We start from the raw sequence: 20,271 nt of genomic DNA, 5'->3' as shown, positions 1-20,271 counted from the left end.
GTACTGTGTTCAAATTTAATTTATCCTGAGGGAATATGACAGTTGGCATCTCAGAGGAAACTAAAATATATTGTGTGTATATGGAGATAAGAGTCAACCAATATTAGTATCTACTGCAGAAAAGGTAATATTAAATGAAATTTCCTCCATGGCACGCAGGGCTGATGTGGCTCACAACAAAAGCGTCCGTCTTCATTCGTTCTTGTGCGGCGCTCTGGGCATCATCCTCCCAGTTCTCTTTGTCCTCAGTTTCATTGTGAACACAATCTCCAAAGATCAGCTAGATCAGGTGCTGGGTGAAGGACCGGCCCGGACTCTCTTCGTATTCACAGTAAGTGCAGAGAGTCACACTGGCGATATTTCAACTAATAGCATTGAAAAACAATTACAATTTCATTCCATTTATGTCATATTCGGTGTACTTGGTTCTCTGACTGATGTCTTTTCCGCATATCACAGGGAATAGTGATGTATTTATGGGACTGGATACCAGAGGATGGACAAGTTGTGTTTGTCATCATTTTCGGAGCTTTTTGCTACCTCCTGCTTTTTCTAGCAAAGTATTTTGCAGGGTGAGTGCCTTAAATGTACAATACAAAAGTTCAAACATTGAGTTTATCTAATTAAAACAGAAACAGAAAAATCATGTCTAACTCTTTTGATTACCAATTCATTATTTAAGTCATTTGTTTTTTGTTAAAATGGGCCAAAAGTGAACATGGATTTGGTGTTTTGGGCTGTTACCAGACAAAGACATTAAAGATGTCATTATTGGGCTTTCGAACATTTTCGAAGCATTTTTTTTTTCATAAATAATTAAAAATGAATTAATATTTAGCAGTAGATTCCTATCAAACATATATACACGCACAGACACACACACCCACAGGTCATAATCATTGTTTTGATGTTCTTCATTTCCAGCCGTGGGAATAAGACTCTGACGAAGAAAGAGAAGAGGACGATGGCGGAGTACAGTGATTATATCCAGGATATCGTCAAAACTAAGAAGGTTAGATTGTATTTTGTGCCATTGTGCCACAACAAGTACAGAAATTAAAGCCACAGTTATAACCAGTATAATAACTTTTTAATGCAGAAGGTGTATTAGGTAATACACACAACGATGATGACCTGACTTTGCAGCTGTTTCATTCCCATAGTTTTATTTTCTTTATTCACGAACCACAAGTTTACTACTATCACGTTGACACAACAACTTTGTCTATGAAGTGATGATACGTCAGTAGTAGATATCAATTCTAAATGATTGCAAAGGATAGCAATAGATTGTACTCTGCATCATTTCCTGTGAATCCCTCATGCATAAGAAGTCAATTTGTAACCACCACGGGAACGGCAAATTCATTGGCAATTACAATTATAGAGGTCATTGGAGAATTTTAATACATTGAATTGCCATTGCAACAAAAAGGCAGACCATAACTTATCACAATATTTAATTAATATGTAAACTATTATAACTTCAGTGCAAGTTTGAATGAAGTAACTACATTTCATTTGTTAACTCTGAATCATCCAAATTCTGAATCTCACACAGTTGATTTCCCTCCACAGGGGAACCTGTATGAGTGGTACCTCCAGCAGTGTGCAGCAGAATATGACTTCTGACCCGGGGTCAGACGAACACTGTTTTCACAAATCTTTGGGTGTTTTGCAACAAGATTGTTGTGAATTGTTGAATGAGTGGGACTTTGTAAACTGATGATGATCTACCAAGTGATCAGGTTTCACTCCTCAGTCTGGTACGTGCAACCTCAAAATGCAGCAAACAACATTTATCATCTCAAGAGCTTGCATTAAAGATGAAGTGCCTTTGTTAGTTTGTACAGGAGAAGCAGCCATTGTTAGTTGTTTGATGAAAATGAAATACTGTGAATCATTTCTTTTGTTCAGTTGTTACATGAAAGTTGATGCCAGAAAGAAGTGTTTACACCCTTTTCTCCGTAATTTCTTTATATGGTGTCCCTGCACTGATGATTATCTCTTGTGGAACTCTGAACCCTTCATTCTGTCTATAGATCTTTGTATCTCAAATCTAGTTTTACAGTATGACTACACCATGAAATGCCTTCACTCACAGTTTTTATAGATATATTTATTGCTCTTCTTGCTGTACCTTTACCCAAATAATGTTGAAAAACCTAAATGGACTGTTTGCAATTGTGAACACTGCTCCATTTGTAGTGTGTGTATTTTATGAGATAGTTCATTTAAACGTGTGAAACTTTCAGGGTGTGATTTTATCTATTTTATGTAACCTTTCCCAGAATATTTTTATTATATGAAAGCTTATCTTGACTCAAAGAATGAATTTCTTGCAAACTATGCTATGTAATTTCCTAGAAAATGATTAAACATTTTCTACTGACTTTGACTTTACTGTTTACTGTAATACACGCATAAACTGGTGGAGTAACATGACAATGCAACTTTATATAAAGCAGTCAGTAGTTATTGTTGGAAGACTTTTATTTAAAAGTTTAGTTATAAAAATGCCCTTCCAGGCTTCTCTGCAGGAAGAATTATGCTTTTTAAAATGCTGAGTTGACTTCTCTGTCAGGGTTTACATTGCCGCACAAGGATTTAATCAAGCATCCGGTTTGAACCCATTACAAGCAATTCTGAATGAACATACGAATCCTTAAATTGAAATAACTAGGGAAAGAAGAATGAAAGCAACACATTATTTTCTGCTTATTATGCTAGTAAGTCCTGGTGACAAACCTCAGTTCCCTGAGTTAGTAACAGAGAATATCCCAATGGAGGAAACCGCCATAAAAAAAACCCTAAACCTCTATTGGATTTGCCTAAAGGAGTAATATTCTCTAGAAGAAACATGAATCTATTGTGTATGCACTAGTATGTGATCAAAGCAGAATTTGAATTTAATGTTTGCAATCTACAGTCGCAAGACATCGAATAAAAGATGTGGTAATTCTAGTAATTATGACACTTTAAAGCAGCGTGTGTGTGTGTGTTAGGGAGTCTGTTGAATCTGCATCCAGGGATCTTCTGCAGTTGGTTTTTAGCTTTGTTTAGTTTTTAGATTTGATTTGCCATTGAATCTAGATTGAATACTCTGTTTGGGGACATGTGTCAATTCATCCATTAAAGTAAGTTATAGCATGCAGATCTAAGGCCTGGATGTGAGCATACAAACCAAACCGGCTACTTAAAACGTCCTTTCCAATTGGATGTTCTTATCGTGTAACAATGCATTCAGGATTATATGTATATACATGATTATTTGTACAAAAAAATGCCAATGCCCATCCCTGGCTTCTTATAAACAAAGTGTACAGGTAGATACATCTTGCAGTAGAACAAAGACTGAATCCAGTATTACTTTGTCTGTGAAATTTGTCATGAAAATACCCAGTGTCTCCAGCAAGTTTCCGTCTAGTCCTCAGGAGAGTTTGTCTCCGAGAGACACAGTCCTCTCCTCAGTGTGTATGGGTGTTATATACGTGTGTGTGTGTGTGTGTCCAGACCGGGATAGCTGCTCAGTTTCTCAGCACCATAAGTGTCCATATTGAGTTGTCCGGTGGACTATGGGCCTGTCCTTCAGATGAGGAGTCATTGAGAGCCTTTGTCAATCAACCAAGAAATGTCTCCGGTCCTGCAAAACCCCAAAAGTCAGTGAGCCAAACATATGCATACGTGTTTATCAGATTTGCACAATATCAGTGAAATTTAAAATAGAAAAAGCTCAATTTATCCGTACTTGCCAAGACGTGCTAACATCCTTCAAATTTTGAGTTTGCATTATTAGAAATAAAACATATGAGAGACACGAGGAACAGGTCAGTCAGAAATGTATGCAATGACATTGCAGTAATGCAAGTACAATGACACAACTCAATAACATTGGCATGATATCACTCTATGTTACACGTCCGGTTTGCAAAATTTATAAAATAGTGTTTATTCATTTATAAGTTGCCAATTGTCGGAAGGGAGACTTACTCCACATCTCGTTTTCTAATCGTCTTTCCTGATCCCAAGACCTCTGCCACTCGGGATACAATAGGATCATAGTTCATGCTGGCAACAGCAACCACCTCTTCACCCCTGTAGATGGACCAAAAGAGGGAACAATTAGAAACTAGACAGGGAGTATTCACAACATGAATACAGAGCGTTTACACAAGTTAATAATATTCATTAATATTTTCTGTTTATTTCAGATTATGTACAATAAAACGTACCTTGTGTAAAATGCTACAAATCTCAGTTCATCCAGATCTCCTTGTATAATGACATCATCAAATCCATCACCATAACCTTCAACAATAGAAGATTATACATATATACATGCGTATTTCTCAACAGCATAGAGAAAAACTGTCCAATTCCAGCTCTTTTAGGCTTTTATTTTCATCTTCACAGCTAGATGTCAGTGTGGTAACTACACAGAATTCAGCTATGATCCCCCCGTCTAATCGGTTTGTGTCTCACAACGACAGTCTTGAAAGTAAAGTGAGACATCTACCTGCGTAACGTATCGTCTTCCCAAACATGGCCGACCAGAAGTAAGGCACAGTTTTGAGGTCAGCGGGTCTTCCCATCATGCTGAGGGCTGCCACCCTGCCTGTCAGTGTCAGTGAAACCATGAGGAACATTCGTCTTTGAGAAGGCGAATCATCGGCACAGTAAATCATAACAGCCTTCGATGTGCAGGACGACGCACTCACCGTGAACGTGAGCCATTTGCCAGTGAGGGATGTTCACCTTCTTGTTGTGGCGTGGCGGGAAAGGAAACACCACCACATCTCCTCCTGCAAAAACCCCATCAGCACTTGTCTGCATCATCTGGGAGAAAGTTTAGAGCAGTTAATACACAAAGAAACTCTTCCACTCCGGCTCCAGGAGTTTTGCTAAATACCTTGTTTACAGTGATGAAGCCCCTGGAGTCCATGTGGATGCCGCTCTGTTTTAGGAAGCCTGTTGCAGGAACACTACCTGAGACACATCAGAGAAAACAGGTTAAATATGGAGCTGCCAGTTATCATGATCGCCGGTGGTAATGAAAAGTACATTTTACATCATCTTCGACGTTACCTGCTCCAATGACACACACGTCGGCACGCAGGACTTTCCCACTCTTCAGTACCACCTCTTTCAGCTGTGGAAACAAAAAAAAATATATAGAACAGAACATAATGCTGCACAATCTAACAATAAATCCTTCAAAAACCCTAAAAAAACTTTTCCTGATTGTCCCTTTACTTCTGATTGACGGGGTCCTATGTGCACTAAACTAATTTCTGCCGATGTATGTCTAGTGAACTATGTAGTAACAGGGAGTGCATTTTTAATCAAATCAATCATACTTTGTATAATTAGAGTTATAATGATCATTTGTAAAATAATCACAAGGTTGTTTGCGCCACAGTTTTCAAGGGCTAGTTGACACACACCAAAATGTTTTCATTAATATTCTTGTGTTTCTTGTCCAACTCATCTTCTCCGTGGATTAAACAAGAGAGGGTGGTGCTGCTGAGCAACACGCTGTTTCTCTCACTTTCTGAATACCTGTCCATGTTGGCCAATCATCTCTGAAACTTCGTTCAGCATGTAGAACTTCACCCTGTTTACCTCGAACAGCTGCACACAAACAGACCACAGAAACGCAGTGGTTAGTGGGTATTGACCAGAGAGCGTTGGTATAAAAGTATTCTGGGCTTGCTTTACAACCGTGTTCCTTACCTTCATTATGGCTTTCCCTACTTTTTCCCCGAGAGCTTTTTTAAATGGGACAGCCTCAATCCCAATGATAGAGACCGAATGGGCCTTGTCAGTTAGAGCTGCAGCCACCTCCATACCTGCCAACGCAACCGATAAACAGCCCACAGATCATATATGTTGTTATTAATACAAGATGATTCAGACAAAATGAGGTATAATCGAGGGGAAAAAAATCTGCCACTTTAAGATTCCTCATTGCAAACTTATTGGATCTTTGTCACTGATTGTCCCTGTTATTAATCATGTGATCATTTAAAAGTTGCATTGAATGGTTAATCTTTCACTGTCATGCACAAATGAGCAGACGGTGTTTATAAATGTGTCTTTTTCTCACCAACATATGACGTTCCCACGATCACAGCGTTCTTGTTGCTGGCCAGTCGTGCTATGCTGTTGGCGTCCTCGGGCGTTCGCAGGTGAAACACGTTCCTGACCTCCTTTCCATTGTAGACCATTGGTTTGGGTCTTTAGAAGCAATCGTCAGTCAGTCTATGATACATAATCTCCCCTACCTTGTAGTCACTTGAAATATAATAGTTTTTTTTTCTCCTTACTTGCTTCCTGTTGCAATAAAGAGTTTCTTGTACTCCATTCTCAAGCCATCTTCAAAGGTCACAGAACGTGTTTTCACATCTATCGCCACAGCCTAAAGAAGATAATATTGCAGGGTTGTACATGAGTTTTGTGAAAAAGATAGATTTGGATCAAATGAATGAATTGATTGATCTGAAGTTACCACCTCTCACCTCTTTGTCTACGAGCAGTTCAATGTCATGATCCTGCAGGAATTCCATGGAGCGCAATCTCAACTGCTCAGCTGTGCTCTCTAAGGACTAAAGGTCAGAATGTTTTTGCTGAGTACATCAATAAAATAATTAAATCAAACAGTAATCCCTGAATAAAAAAATGTAAACAAACAATTCATTAATGAATTAATAATAATTGTAACGCTTTTTCCTGGTAAGTCATCTTTGATTCACTAATGTTTGTTTACTTTAAAACTCTTTTTAAACTGTTATTTCTGTGATTCGTAGCTGTTTCGTCAGCACTGCAGTTGGTTCTTGGAAAGGTTCTGTTGTGTCTCAGTTTATGTGTTCAGGGTCTGTGTACAAACCTTACTCAGTTTAGGCCTGTCATATGGAGGATGCCTGTCCTTGGTGCACATGACAATGCGATCGGTGAAGCCCTCTTGCCTCAGTGTCTCTGCACACACCAAACCTGCTGGACCTGTGCATTCGTTCACCATCAAATATGTTGATATTTGAAGAGTGGGAGAAGACACTGCTAATCAGATTCCAATGCAGCTTCAACCGACTGACCTGAGCCTATGATGAGAACATGGCTGAAGCCTGTGCTGGAGTTTATGACTGCTGAGCATCGGGCCATGGGCTTTGACCTTTTCTGTGACTGAAGTGCCTGAAAATGTGAAGATCTCTGTTCAATCAGACGTTTCTTTTTCAGCATGATCATTTAGATTCATTTAAATTCTTTCAGTGGTTACCTGCTTGTTTGCACGAATGATCACCTTGTCTTTTTCAACCCTGACCTGCAGCAAACAGACATGAGCGATGTGTACACTTTTTGATGGCGCTCAGAGACATGACAAGTCAGGGAATGTGTTAAGACAGCAGCAGCGGGGACGGTCACCTGGAAGGTAGGCAGGCTGTCCAGCCCGGGGAAGTCCTCCAGGTCTCCTGTTGCAATGTTGAAACACGCACCGTGCCACGGACAGCGCACGTGTCCTTTTGACAACACCCCTGGAAGGACAGAAAAGAACAAAAACGTCAAATGCATTATATTAAATATTTCCTGACAAATGTTGAAAAATCCTACGTCAACATGTGAGACTCACCTTTGACCAGAGGGGCTCCGTAGTGGGGACACTTGTGAGCCATAGCGGAGAACTCTCCGTGTTCCTTAATCAACAAGGCTCGTCCACTTCCCAGATCGACCTCTCGCATCCTGTCAAAGACACCCAAATGAAAAAGGTCCGTTCCGTTTTATGATTAAATCCTTTCAAAGGAATCAAACAAAAGTAATTTCTTCTTGTCTCCTTCCAGGTTTAAAACATGCTGAATATGTCAATATAAACAACACAGAGCAGAGGCACGTCACAGTTATCTGTCTGAGGTACTCTGGTAGCAGCAAAGAGCCAAATTAATCAAAGGAAAAGTGACATGACGATCATGGTCAAGTAATCATATATTCGGGATGAAATCCCTAGTTAATGTGGATAAATTACACAATCCTCCTCTTACAAAACACAAGTCATTTGAAGTTTTACATACTGTACTTTTGTCTCCCGTGAGCAGTAGCTTATGGTGGCTAGTTCCAGCTATCGTTGACACACTTTACATAGATGTCGCCAGGTTACTGACATTACTGAGAGAGTTCAATTACTTTATGACTTTATAACTCTTCACTATTTACTGATAGGTTTGAGCATAATTTCTGTCCTTTGTCGTCTCCTTCTAATCAGCCAGCGCCTCTGATGAGTCACTAAAGGAAAAAATTTGCTTCGTTGTGTTTTCCTGTGAACCGTCCCTTTATTACAATGTCAACTTGTATACTTTTAGATTCTTGAGCATCATCTGATGCTCATCCCAATGATGATGCTTGGGTGTGTGTGTTTTGGGTGTGTAATGAAAAATAAACAGGAGCCTTTCCATGTTCTTACTGTCCGTTTTCCAGGTCTTTAACGTGACAGACAGAGGCCTCCACGTAGTCCCGGGGTTTGTTGTAGAGGGGCAGCGGGGTGGAGTCATCGTCAGAGCCGTGTCCCAGGGCCCCGTTGGGTCTGCAGTCTGCAAAGGGGCTCGCTTTGCCATTAGGGGACAGCCCATCCACCTCTTTTTCTTTTTCCAGGAGAGAGAGTTCCACTTTAACTTCAACTGTGCAACACAAACACGTCTCTCTTAGGAAATGCTGGTGAGGTGATTACGAATCAAATCAGTGCAGTCACAAGAACTGCAGTAAAATTATGCTGTGAAACTTTCAAATATAAAACATTCACAGACTATCACTAATGGATTTAACTATTAACCTCTGTCTGTTATTACTAACCACCCTTCACGGTTGCTTTTGAAGAATAATTTGCCCTCCAGCTGGTAGAGACGGACAAATTGAGTCCGACATTTCCACTACTGAGTGAAAAGTAAGCAAGTAAGAGCAAATTACGTTCTACCTCCAAGCCAATAAAATTACATTTTGTCTTCTAAACAGGAGGAACACACTCAAGAATACACTTCCATTAACATTGTTGCTTTTGACACTAGATTTACTGGGGACGTGGTGGGAAAAATCCACAAAAACACAACACAAAGTTACTCTTTCACCTCTCTGTATCAGAATGAATTGACTTAACTGAAAAATATATACTTTGACAGGATGATGCTTCAAACAACGAAATTTCCTTTAAGGAAACTGGCATCAGTATAAAATAACATCACTGTTTTGTGGATACTGCTTATCTTTCCAGTTTGCAGAAAAACCAACATTCATAGAGTAAAGTTAATCAATTGAGAGGTATTGCATTTTCTTAGATGACTACTGATGCGCTGCTGTTGGGTTTTTTCTTCTCAACATTAAGGAATGGTTGTGTAACTCCATTTTCACTGCAGCAGGCTTTATCTGTTCGGCTGGAAAAATGTGCTGATCATCCGGTTCTTACACAGTAATCTGGATGGAATTTTCTCCTGCTGAGCAAGTCTTAATTAAAATCGATGGAAAATCATAATAGTGAGTGCAATGGCAGGAGAAAAGAAAGAGAAAGCTTTCCACAGCTGAAGAGAATCTCTAGTTGTCGCTATTATGTCTGCTGCTAAACATCTAAGGGCATCTTTCTGCATTTCTTCACATTATGATGCAATTGTTGAGGCTGATGTTCCATTTCTACAAGTACCCCCCCTCCCCAAAGCATCCTGTCACAGTGCCACACATAACCATATAATCTTACACATAAATACATATAGATATATGTGTACACATATACAGTATATTTTATGGGATCTATCAGGTTGGGTTTAGATAATTTCCATTTCCATTCTTTGGGAAAAACTATCAGAACTATTTTTTTAACATCTTACGCTTTGATTGATATTTTTGAACCTATATGTGACATCAGCCCTGGACCTGGACTTTATTAGTTAAAAGCAGGTTTCTTTGCTTGATTGTTAGCAAGTAACATTATAAAATCCTATCCAGAACTCTGCTTTATTTTCAATGAAGCTTAGGCGAAAATTCAGTCAGGAAGACTGGACAGGCGTTGCCATTCCCGGTAGGCTTCCTCTCTCCATGGGGGCACACGGCCAGCTGATTAGGGGCGGGGTCAGGTAGTACCAGCCAACCAGATGTGGGTGATGTTACCGTAAACCAATTGCATCAGTGCTGGCAAACGTTAAAAGACTGTTCTCTCTCTCTGCTGTCAGTTGTCATTTCAGCGCGCACCAAAGGCGACCCGCCACCACCCCTGACACCTCCAATCTACAGCAGTAACTGGCACATCAGGAAAGTGGAGCAACTTATTCTCTACCACCATCACCAGTGTCTGGACTCCCAGAAGGGGGGGATATAGCTCGGCTCAGCATCCCGGCCCCTGGTCTATCCTACGGCAGGATGGAGTCCAATCCCCAAACACATTGCAATATCAATATTCATGAATGTTATAATAGAGCAGTGTTCAAACTTCAACAAGTCTCTCCGGATTTAAATACTTTAAGGGTGATGTTTAAGGTGAGTCAAAAAGATATTTTAGTAGGATCATCAATTGAAAGTTTCGAGTAGACAATGTTCTATTCAATCATATGTATGGATCACTAGTCTCATCTGTCTCACTCGAACTATTCCTCATGCATTGAACAGAGGATTTTATCACCTGCAAGACTGCAGTAAAGCAAAATCGCTAATCTCCTAACCTGGCACATACTGATATGGCTGCAGATACGCACACATAATCACAGACACACACACACACACAGTCTCATATTGTTATATTGTCTCAGTGTGTAATCCTCTTGACTGAAGAGAGCATTTCAATTCCTCCCACATCAAACACTGTGGAGCAAAGCGATAAGCTGGATATGAGGAGACATGTTGAATTTGGAGGCATTATGTAGATTTGAATATGAGTCGTTTTGAACAACATGACATAATAACGTTTATCAAATGGCATCATAAGCTAAATCAAATTGATTTATCTACAGCTGCTAGGTGGACTGCCATGTTATGACACCGGTTGTTACGTATTACGCAATACATATTTTAAAACCAATTACATTGAACTTTCCATATTTAACATGAAATACTCATCAAAATTAAATTTATATTTACATTACATAAAAATCCAGCTAAACAGCAAGTCTGAGATTGGTTTTAATTTTTTCCCTTTTAAAATAATATTTTATGTGATCATTTGATGGAATCGTGTTGATATACAAATATCTGCTGTCCAAATGAATGATATTGAGCAAGACTAAAAAACTGAGTTCATGAAGTTTCTTGTTATTTGCTATAAATAGAAATCCAATACGAGGATATGATTTTCTTCAAATATTACTTTGATTATAAAATGTTGCTGATTCTTCCATATCAATTAGTGGAAACATCTTTATCAATAACAAGAACATTATTTCATTACCCTTTCAACCCCTTTAGTATGATGGAAATACTAAAAGCGGGAAAGCAGCTAATGGGGTGGACAAAATAAGATGAACACCATGCTATATTACATCCCTGTACAGCATCAGCACAGACAAACACCTCGTTTATTTAACTTTGTAATATGTTGTATTGCAGTTTTCCTACACTGGACAGTCAGATGCTATTTCATCCTCAGCCTGCAGCTGCTTGTTGTACTTGTTCGGTGTACATTTTCTTCCACACTAAAGTAACATGTTGGTTACCTGGTTTGGGTTTGGAGAAGCATCCTCCCATGGTGGGCCCAGGATTGAGGGACACCCAGGGAGAGGGAGCGAGAGGGGGAGGGAGGGGAGGTTTGGTCAGATTCTCGGGCCGGGCTGCTTTGTTGTGAGGTAACGATAACACAGAGCCGTGTATGGGGGAACCTGAAGGTCGTGGCCGTCCATTGCACACGTCAGCTCCTCCACACAGTCTGCAGGGACACAAGGAAAGACATCGTCAGCTTGACACCAGAAGGACCTGATGGTGGTGTCATCACTTAGATCCAACTGTTTTGTACAACAGAAGAAGTTCTTCTGCTGAATTGTCTGATCCTGACTGCTGTAGCCTTTGTTTATAGTTCTGTCCTTCAGATTGGCAAAATATTTGTCCCCAATTTCTGCCAATACTTTTTAATGGTCCTATTTCTGTCTTCTAATCATTCATAGTAAATGATACGGTTTCTGTTATCACAAATAGTGATGTGTTTAAAGAGTCAGGATTATACTGACTGATTTTTCCATGTGTGTGTGTGTTTGTATGTGTGTGTGTGTGTGTGTGTGTGCGCGCGCATGTGTGTGTGTGTTTATAACACGTTAGTGCTTATAAAAAGACAGCCAATGTGGTAATTAGGAACATTTCCATACACATTGTTACCTTTGTTCATGCATATTGCATTAGGAACTGTAAAATATTAACAGCGCTCCGACATCTATTAACTTTCTCGTCACACGGCACTATAAAGGGCGGCAGGGGCCCCTTTGGTTTCAAAATCCCCTTGTTTTGTTGCCACGTTGCCCTCACAATTCTGCCAGCTCTGGTATTTCAGCCACACATAGAGTAGTTAGTTAATCACTGAGTGGAACCGGGATGGCAGGTGTTTTGCTTAAGATGGTGCGATTCATCTAAATTATCCTTTTGAGGTACAACCAAAAGGACTGCTTGATATTCTGAGCACATCTTAATGTCCTTGAACATCAGAAAAAAACGTGTGGCGTGTTGAATGGAGCACTGCTTAGAACAAATGAGAAATGGAAACATCTCGTACTTGCCTCAACTCTGCATGTGTGAGTGCATTTTCACTATGTATTAACACAAGTACCATGCTTCAATATCATTTTGAAGTACTTATAAGCCTTTCCTCAACTGCAGTTATTTGACAGCTATAGTTACAACTGACTTTTCAGATTAAGATTTTAAGTCAAATAAAATAAATGAATTACATGTCAATGTATTGTCCATGTTTTTGGGCTCTAACATCATGTTAGATTTTCCCTCACAGGTTTGAAATTAAGACACTGGTCTTTATATCTGCATTCAGTCAACAAGCATGCTAACAGAGCAGAGCCTTTGAAGCTGTGAGTTTCTCTAAATACTGAGAGCAACGTATCGAGTCACTTCCCAAAAAAACTTCCCAACTTCACTCTCACATGTTGCTACTTCAAGTCATCTGCTGCCGCTGAAATTCTGTTGGTCGAATTGTATCGCAAAGAGTTGGAGTTCCAGCAAGCATCAACATATTTTGTGCAAAACTAAAGTAGGTTAAGTAGATTTGGTCCTCACAACATATGACGCAGATCTCGCTCTGTCGCTGTTGGGCCTGTCCCCAAGCAGTGCTAATAATCCTGCCTGCACACAAGCTGTCAGTTTCACTCACTTCCCTACAAATGTAATACCTGTTACTGGAATGTTGGGGGGGAGAATTAGCAAGAGGCTCCTCCTTGTTGGAGGGGAGGAGATTGATGTATAAACTGACCGTGGGTGAAACAAAAAAAAGGAATGTTCAATTCAGTTCAATTCATTTTATTTTGTATAGCTCAAAATCGCAAATTACAAATTTGCCTCAGAGGGCTTTACAGTCTGTACACATGCAACATCCTCTGTCCTGAAAGCCTCACATCGGCACAGGAAAAAGCAGGTTTTTGACCAAAGTCACATCCATCATTCCTCCTACAGTAAACAGGGGGTGATGTAATTGCTATAGAAAGATGAACATGATTCAAAACGGACATCATGTTTAAACCTTCACCACATTTCTCGGCTGAAGACCTTTTCCCTCCAATGCAGATTTACAGCAAATGTCCCATAATTCGCCCAAACAAGGACAAATCAGATCCATCAATTAACATTGGCCTTGCAGCTGTATCTGAATAAAAGAGCTGCCGGTTCCGACAATCCAAATTAGTGGTTCATGTTTTATTGAAACATCCTGTTTGGCAGGAGAAATATAACTCACCTTTGCAAAGAGTTATTTACAGCCTGTAGTTAACGATTAGGGCTATTTGATCCTCCGCTGATAAAAGTCAACAATCTACCTGCGCTCTTAATATAGGACCAGTGTCCCTCACTCACAGGGCTTCCTAACAGGGCTCTAAGTGGTTATTTCTTGTGTTTACTGTCAGCTTAAGGAAGCATTGTTATGAAAGGGACGAGTGGGGGAAATTGTTGGTGTTTTTGAAATATAATAACGGTCACGATTTCTCATTTTGATTGTTCTCAGTGGAAGGAGACGTAGGGTTTATATTCATGTTGGAGGTTAGATTTGTACACCATCGTCTATTGAGTCACCAGCATGTCCCTCCAACACCACCAAGCTCTTGATTCATTTCTATTTACTCCATCGCCTACGTGTCTTAACTATAAAAGAATAAAGACCACAATCCCCATTAAGGCGCTCTAGTACGTGGCACAATCACACATTGTGAGCAAGTTCATTCACACCATTCGACGGCCAAGTTTTTACAAATGTTTGTATTGTTTGCTTGTAGATGAATTGGTGGCGTTTGTTGGCCAGTTACAGGCAAGAGAGCTGTCAACGGCTTCATGAGGTCCGAAACAGTATTTAATGTGCGATACAAATAGAAAAATATGGAATATAATGTTTTAACAGGCTGTTGTGGTCATTTATCTTTTAACAGGATTTAAAAAACAAATCTTTTGTGTTTATTGTAAAACACAGATACCACGTGGCTCTAAAAATCAATGATTAATTTGGCATGTGGCACTGAAGTTCACAGGGGTCATTTTTTAATGACTTCATCCAAAAGTTGTCACGAATTTTATTTTAGTTTAACATATTAGATAAGCTGATCTCTAAGGTAGTTTTGCTGCTTTGAGCGATAACCTCTTAGTGATGTCATGGAAAACTAGAATTGTGGTTTAGAGAGAGGGGGGGTACACCCCCACAGGGTGTGCTTCCATATAACCATTCTGCTATGGACCGGTTTTTCAGCATGCACACACACACACACAAAGACACAACTCAATAGAAACTAATAAATTGTGATATTAATTCTCTCCAGGTTTCCTAAAGAGTGACTGATTTATGAACTATTCAATCTCAACCTGCCGTGAAGATGCCCTTATTGACATGTTTGTACCAGAACTGATCCATGAAATGATGTGTTTAAGGTATTGTGATATCAGTTGTACATAGTGCACCACTATGTTGTTTTCGTCTGCAGGGAAGATCTCGTTTGTGAACGAGCAAACAACTTCCATACAAGTGGTGTACTGTGTGAGCCATACTGCACAAATGCAGCCAAAGTAGGTGTGTATAAAATGGATCAATATAGCTCACCAGCGTGCACGGAGCAGGTGCACTGAGATCCACTCCCCGCCGCTCAGCGTCCGCTGGGGACGGACGGTAGCATGTCCCACACTGTCCTGTCGCCCTACCCTCTCTGTCCACGGGAGTAGTCCCAGACCCCTCCGCTCTCCTCTCCTGCCTCTTGATGCAGCACAGCGTCGAAGTGAGCGTGTAAGTGCGTCGCCCCCCCCTCCTCCTTCTCTTGCAGCAGCACACCGAGCTGACCGGTCGTGGGAGTTGCTTTTCCTTCCCCTGGACGAGCCTGCAAATTCCAGCACGCAGGACCGTCCGCCCGTTCCTCAGCTGTATGCGCGGTATTGATGGAGTTGCTGAGGGGATGCTAACACAGCACGACCCCCCCCCCCCCCCCCCCCCCCCTCCTTGCCTTCCAGCCCGGCCCCTAGATGTCAAGGACCGGACTTGCTGGTTGAGCCTGATCAAATCGTGGCTGCCCTCTGGTCGCACTGCGCTGAATGCTGCAGGAGTTATGAGCTAGATTGTTCTGACTTAACAGGGTGACATGTTTTGTATTTGTACTACCGACCAGGAGGCATTAAAAAACTACTCCCCCAACTATCAAACCAGCCGTATACAGCTCGTTCCGTGTGTGCAGTGGTGGGAGGCGTAAAGAGTTAAAGTGCAGTTGCTGCAGTAAATCCCAGTTTCAGTTGGGGGGAGGGGGGAGCAGGATTAGAAAGGTATAGTGAGTCCTATAGAAATGAGCTCCGCTCCCAAGATACTTTCCATTCCTTGTGCTCTCACTGCGGCTCCCCATTAAATGACTACTGGGACAATAATCTCAGATTCATTTCTATGGAAATGATGGCAGCCTTGAGACAGGATGGTGGTTGAAAGCTTTATGTTGCATTGCAAATGTGTCCAGGTGAATAACAAAAGAAGGAAATTAAAAATTAAAAGCCACATGGAGTGTATTCCTACAGTGTGCTGACAGCTGACACGTGCACATGCACTTTGTTGTTAGTATGTTTTTGTTACTCTCTGCATGTGTTCAAGCACATGAAAAAACAAAGGAGTGAAGGCAGAGTGACGGTGTGCACATGAACAACAAGATGACACAGGCAGGCACTGACATATACCTCAGTTTAATTGAATTACTCATGTAATTCAGAGAGAAAAGACAGATTGAGTGAAATAAACCATTACAGGCTGAAACACAAATGCTAGATGTGAAGTGTGGATTCAATTCAGTTAGTTAAAACCAAGCATTGAGTCCGATAAACAAATAGCCATGTTAAACACAAATTAGACGCAACTTCATATCAAAGAGAATGCAATTCCTTTTAAACTTCACTCCTGGGACGATAGTGGGCTCAGAGACGCTGTCATGCAAGTTCAATTGAAATTTTATTTGACATTTGCTCAATTCACTGCTTTAAATGTAAATGTTTTTTGTCTTAGCAATTAACAATAAGTTACTGTTTCCAATACTTAAACTACATTTTGAACGGTTCCATCTGTTTTACCAGATTTTACTCTTCGAACTTACTTCTAAAATCAAAGTCAACAGAAAGAAGTTATTAGCATCAGAAAACAATAAACTTGATTCCGTTTAGTGGCAGTGGTCTTTGAGTCCAGGGTAAGTAGTTCATACATTTGGGAAAACTCATTTTATGTAACAGACGATTCTTCCCTGGTTTTAACTATAAATCAAAGGTTCAAGGTTATTTTTGCAATATATAATAATCATTTTTGCAAAACTATTTTTTCAGTCAGTAAACTATAACAGAATTACAGTTACTTCAGTTGTCACATTACTTTAATTGTTGGTGAAAACTCAATGAAGACGATCTTATAATTAACTAGAAGCAGCGACTACTGAAATGTCTACAATTTGACTTGAAAAAGAACATAGAATAAGTGCAGCCGTCATATTATGTCAGTCTACTGTTATTCTAGAGCTACTGAAGTTCTTTATGTCATCACTCCACCAGCCTCCATGATAAGTATGTGAGAGTGCAGATCTACAAGACTTCTGTCTTCAGGTAGTGCTTTGTCCTGTGCTTTGCCTGCAGGGCGATGGCCACACTTCCTGGCCTCTGGTCGTAGTCTGCCATGCACACAGCGACAAAGAAGAGAGTCCCTCCAATGGCCAGAGCCAAACCACCGAACCACCCAGAGAACATCGCCTCTCCGTACTCCCAGCGAGGCACCACGTCGGGGAAACCCTCGTCCCAGAAGTCCACCACAGTTGTGTAGGCAACGAGAGAGACGGGTGCCAGCGTGGCGAGACCCGACACCCATGACAGCGCGCCACCCAGGACGAGGAGCCTCCTCTTCAGGCCAGGCCGCCCCACAAACATCCCGACCCCCTCCAGACCCGGGAAAGCAGCCAGCAGAGCTAAACCTCCGGTGCCTACCGACACTAACATGAGCACCCTGGAGATCTGCAGGTCCATGGGCAGCCCCATGATGGACTCATAGGCCTTGCACTGAATTCCGACCTCCTCTGTGTAGAGGCAGGTGTGCCAGAGGCCAGAGTACCAGTTCTCCACTTCGTTCAGGTCAGAGTTCATCGTCTTCCACAGTGGGAGGAATGTGGTGATCAGGGAGGTGACCAAACCGCCAAACGTCACAAAGAGCGCAGTCCTTTGCATCATTAAAGGTGTTAGAAAAACCATCTTCTGCGCTCTGTGCTGGGATTCCTGCTCAAGTATGCAGCTCCACCCAACAGGTGGGGAGATCCAGAGTGGCTATGTGGCCCGTCCTACCTGCCGAGGTAGCAGGACTAACCGGGCCATCCCACTTATTTAGCTCCTTAATAAAATGCACCTGGGTGGGAGATAATCCAGGATTGGGCATGACAAGGGACATACTAGCTAGTCTCAGTGTTCAATATCCTCTGAGTGAACAATGAACTCTGTTTTTAGATGAAACCAAATATGTCCAGCGGGGTTTTGGGCTGTGTGCACACAAGTGAATTTAATTGAATGAAACATGAGCAAGCTGGATGTTGGAGGTACAAAAAAAGACTTAAAGGCGGCTCCATTCTTTACTATAAGGGCATGTTTCTTTTAAATTCAGACCATCTTTTAGTTGTAACTATTTCAGAGTTGTTTTATTATGTTACTGAATTTGGAGTTATTTTAGTTAAGACATTTATACTTCGAAGGAGGAGCTTTCAATTTACCAAGTGTCTCAAGTATCTGGACTATGAATAGCACTTTGTGCTCACTGCAGCAGAGTCCAGAGAATTCCACTGAGGGTCTTTACAGAACTCGCAGAACAAATGACAGCTAACAAAAAAGTCCACATACTGCCTCAGCATTTAGGTCAACCTTTTACTCAATCCCATCAGCAGGATCTACTGTATAGTATAAGTATATAGAGGTCAAAAAGCCTTTAATTTTCACAAAATCCAAAACTCTTTTTATTTAAAAAATAAAAATGGTTTTGTGTTATAATGTTAAAAAGTTATAATGTTTGGGGATGGCATGACTGTCTTGACTACTTTTAAAGGGAAGGTATTTGAAAAAAAAAAAGTTGCAACACATTCAAGCAAAATACCTTCTCATCAATTGAATTGTTCAAAATCTCTGCAAGGGCAAAACCTATAGCAGACACCAAAGGAATTCGGCCACATACCAAGGAGTGCTGTCTGACTTTATCATGCATAGATCTTTGGAAACTGAAACCCCTGAAGGATTTGGATAATTTCATGAAAGGTCATGGATTAGACTTCAGCTTTTACACATGGTGTTTAGATTACACTGGCTTTGGGTGTACGTCTTTTTTTTATTTAAAATTCCTGCAAATGTTCGATATAAAATAATTATTAATACTCCACTTTGAGTTTAAATTCAAGCTATGATAAATAACACAGGGCACAGCTGCGGGGCCATGACATTTAGGGGCTAGCGGTACTTAAGTTGCCAAAGCAGATTAATTAACTTATCTTGGATGAGTACAGGATTAATGGGGACATGAAAAACAGACTTTTTAGAGCGTGCACATACATTTGGGAACGAGGAGAGCCTTCAAACCCTTCAACTGTGACGAACTCCACCACTTCAGTGACTCCCCTTCAGCTGCAGGCTTTTTTCATTTTGAATGGAAATATGTGAACCTAAATGAATCATCACATAACTACAAATACACACATTTATGTACAGTATCTCACTCAGGGGGGGTGTGGTGGTGTGGTGGTTAGCACAATCGCCTCACAGCAAGAAGGTCCTGGTTCCACCCAGTGGCCTTTCTGTGTGGGGTCTGCATGGGTTCTCTCCAGGTACTCCGGCCTCCTCCCACAGTCCAAAGAGCTCAGATGCTCAGGGGATTAGGTTCATTTGGTAACTCTAAATTGCCCGTAGGTGTGTGGATGTGAGGTCTCTGTGATGGCTGGCTGGGGACCGGTCCAAGGAGCACCCCGTCTCTCGCCCAAAGTTGCTGGGATTGACTCCAGCCCCCACGTGACCCTGTATGAAGGATACCTTTGAAGATGGATGGATCTCACTCAGGCTCATCTAATGATTTCTACCTGCATCTTGAGAATTTCCTTTGCAAAGGTGAGTAATATTTTTCTGACAAGCCACTTAGAGCAAAATAGCCTTTTCCGGGCACTAGAAAGAATTGCAGACAGAAGTTGAATGCGAGTCAATTTCTATGACGGGATGAGAAGAATGATGTTTTGAATGTTATAACATGTATATATCTTGAGGCAGACATACTAATATTATATATATAAAATAAGTATGAACATTTATATATGTCCTCCTTAAAACGTAGCTTTTAAAGTTAACTAGGTCAGAGGATCCACTATGCTCATTCTAAAAAGACAACACGGCTTGATGAGTGGTAAAAACGTCATTTACTATAAATATTGGAGGCTGGAAGCTCACTTTTGGTCCATTTGACCATATATTGATAACTTCCTAAAGAAAGTTGTGCAAAAACGTTGATTACGATCTGCGGCAATAAACTCATAATAGACAGCTTAAGGGACTTCTGTTTCGCAGGAGTTCAGAGAGCAGGGGGGCAAAGACTCAAGAGACCAGGAC

At 40.9% G+C, this 20,271-nt stretch overlaps 3 protein-coding genes across 6 annotated transcripts in view; 1 reads left to right on the top strand and 2 right to left on the bottom strand.

Annotated features, from left to right (window-relative positions):
* Positions 1-2,392, top strand: part of si:dkey-98f17.5 (uncharacterized protein LOC569123 homolog) — a 9,816-nt gene extending 7,424 nt beyond the window's left edge. The window contains exons 9-12 of the mRNA XM_037482030.2: positions 160-331; positions 460-572; positions 925-1,012; positions 1,579-2,392. Coding sequence (XP_037337927.2) covers positions 160-331; positions 460-572; positions 925-1,012; positions 1,579-1,632 — 427 coding nt within the window. The 3' untranslated portion in view covers positions 1,633-2,392. The remainder of the gene's footprint in view (positions 1-159; positions 332-459; positions 573-924; positions 1,013-1,578) is intronic.
* Positions 2,393-2,475: 83 nt separating this feature from the next.
* Positions 2,476-15,592, bottom strand: LOC119224752 (apoptosis-inducing factor 3). 4 transcript variants are annotated; one of them, XM_037482027.2, is made up of 21 exons: positions 15,248-15,592; positions 11,673-11,881; positions 8,450-8,663; positions 7,625-7,734; positions 7,420-7,529; positions 7,274-7,318; positions 7,092-7,188; positions 6,887-6,999; positions 6,519-6,605; positions 6,327-6,418; positions 6,107-6,237; positions 5,734-5,849; positions 5,560-5,631; positions 5,086-5,149; positions 4,910-4,986; positions 4,719-4,836; positions 4,517-4,615; positions 4,233-4,308; positions 3,991-4,095; positions 3,749-3,769; positions 2,476-3,643 (listed from the first exon to the last, which is right to left on the bottom strand). In XM_037482027.2, exons 2-21 carry the CDS (start codon positions 11,701-11,703, stop codon positions 3,601-3,603), a joined length of 1,821 nt encoding a protein of 606 aa, XP_037337924.1. In that variant the 5' UTR covers positions 11,704-11,881; positions 15,248-15,592; the 3' UTR covers positions 2,476-3,600. The 4 variants fall into 4 exon arrangements, with proteins under 4 accessions (XP_037337924.1, XP_062418338.1, XP_037337926.1 ...); XM_062562354.1 differs by having other exon boundaries at positions 3,753-3,769; XM_037482029.2 differs by having other exon boundaries at positions 8,450-8,627.
* Positions 15,593-17,238: 1,646 nt separating this feature from the next.
* On the bottom strand, positions 17,239-17,895 carry cldn26 (claudin 26). The gene has a single exon (XM_037483522.2). The coding sequence runs from the start codon at positions 17,893-17,895 to the stop codon at positions 17,239-17,241; it is 657 nt and encodes a 218-aa protein (XP_037339419.1).
* Positions 17,896-20,271: the final 2,376 nt, after the last annotated feature.

The sequence above is a fragment of the Pungitius pungitius genome, chromosome 5 (assembly GCF_949316345.1).
Source record: "Pungitius pungitius chromosome 5, fPunPun2.1, whole genome shotgun sequence".
In the NCBI taxonomy this organism is placed as follows: domain Eukaryota; kingdom Metazoa; phylum Chordata; class Actinopteri; order Perciformes; family Gasterosteidae; genus Pungitius; species Pungitius pungitius.
Note: the sequence above shows the minus strand (reverse complement) of the source record. Positions and strands in the feature narration are given on the sequence as shown.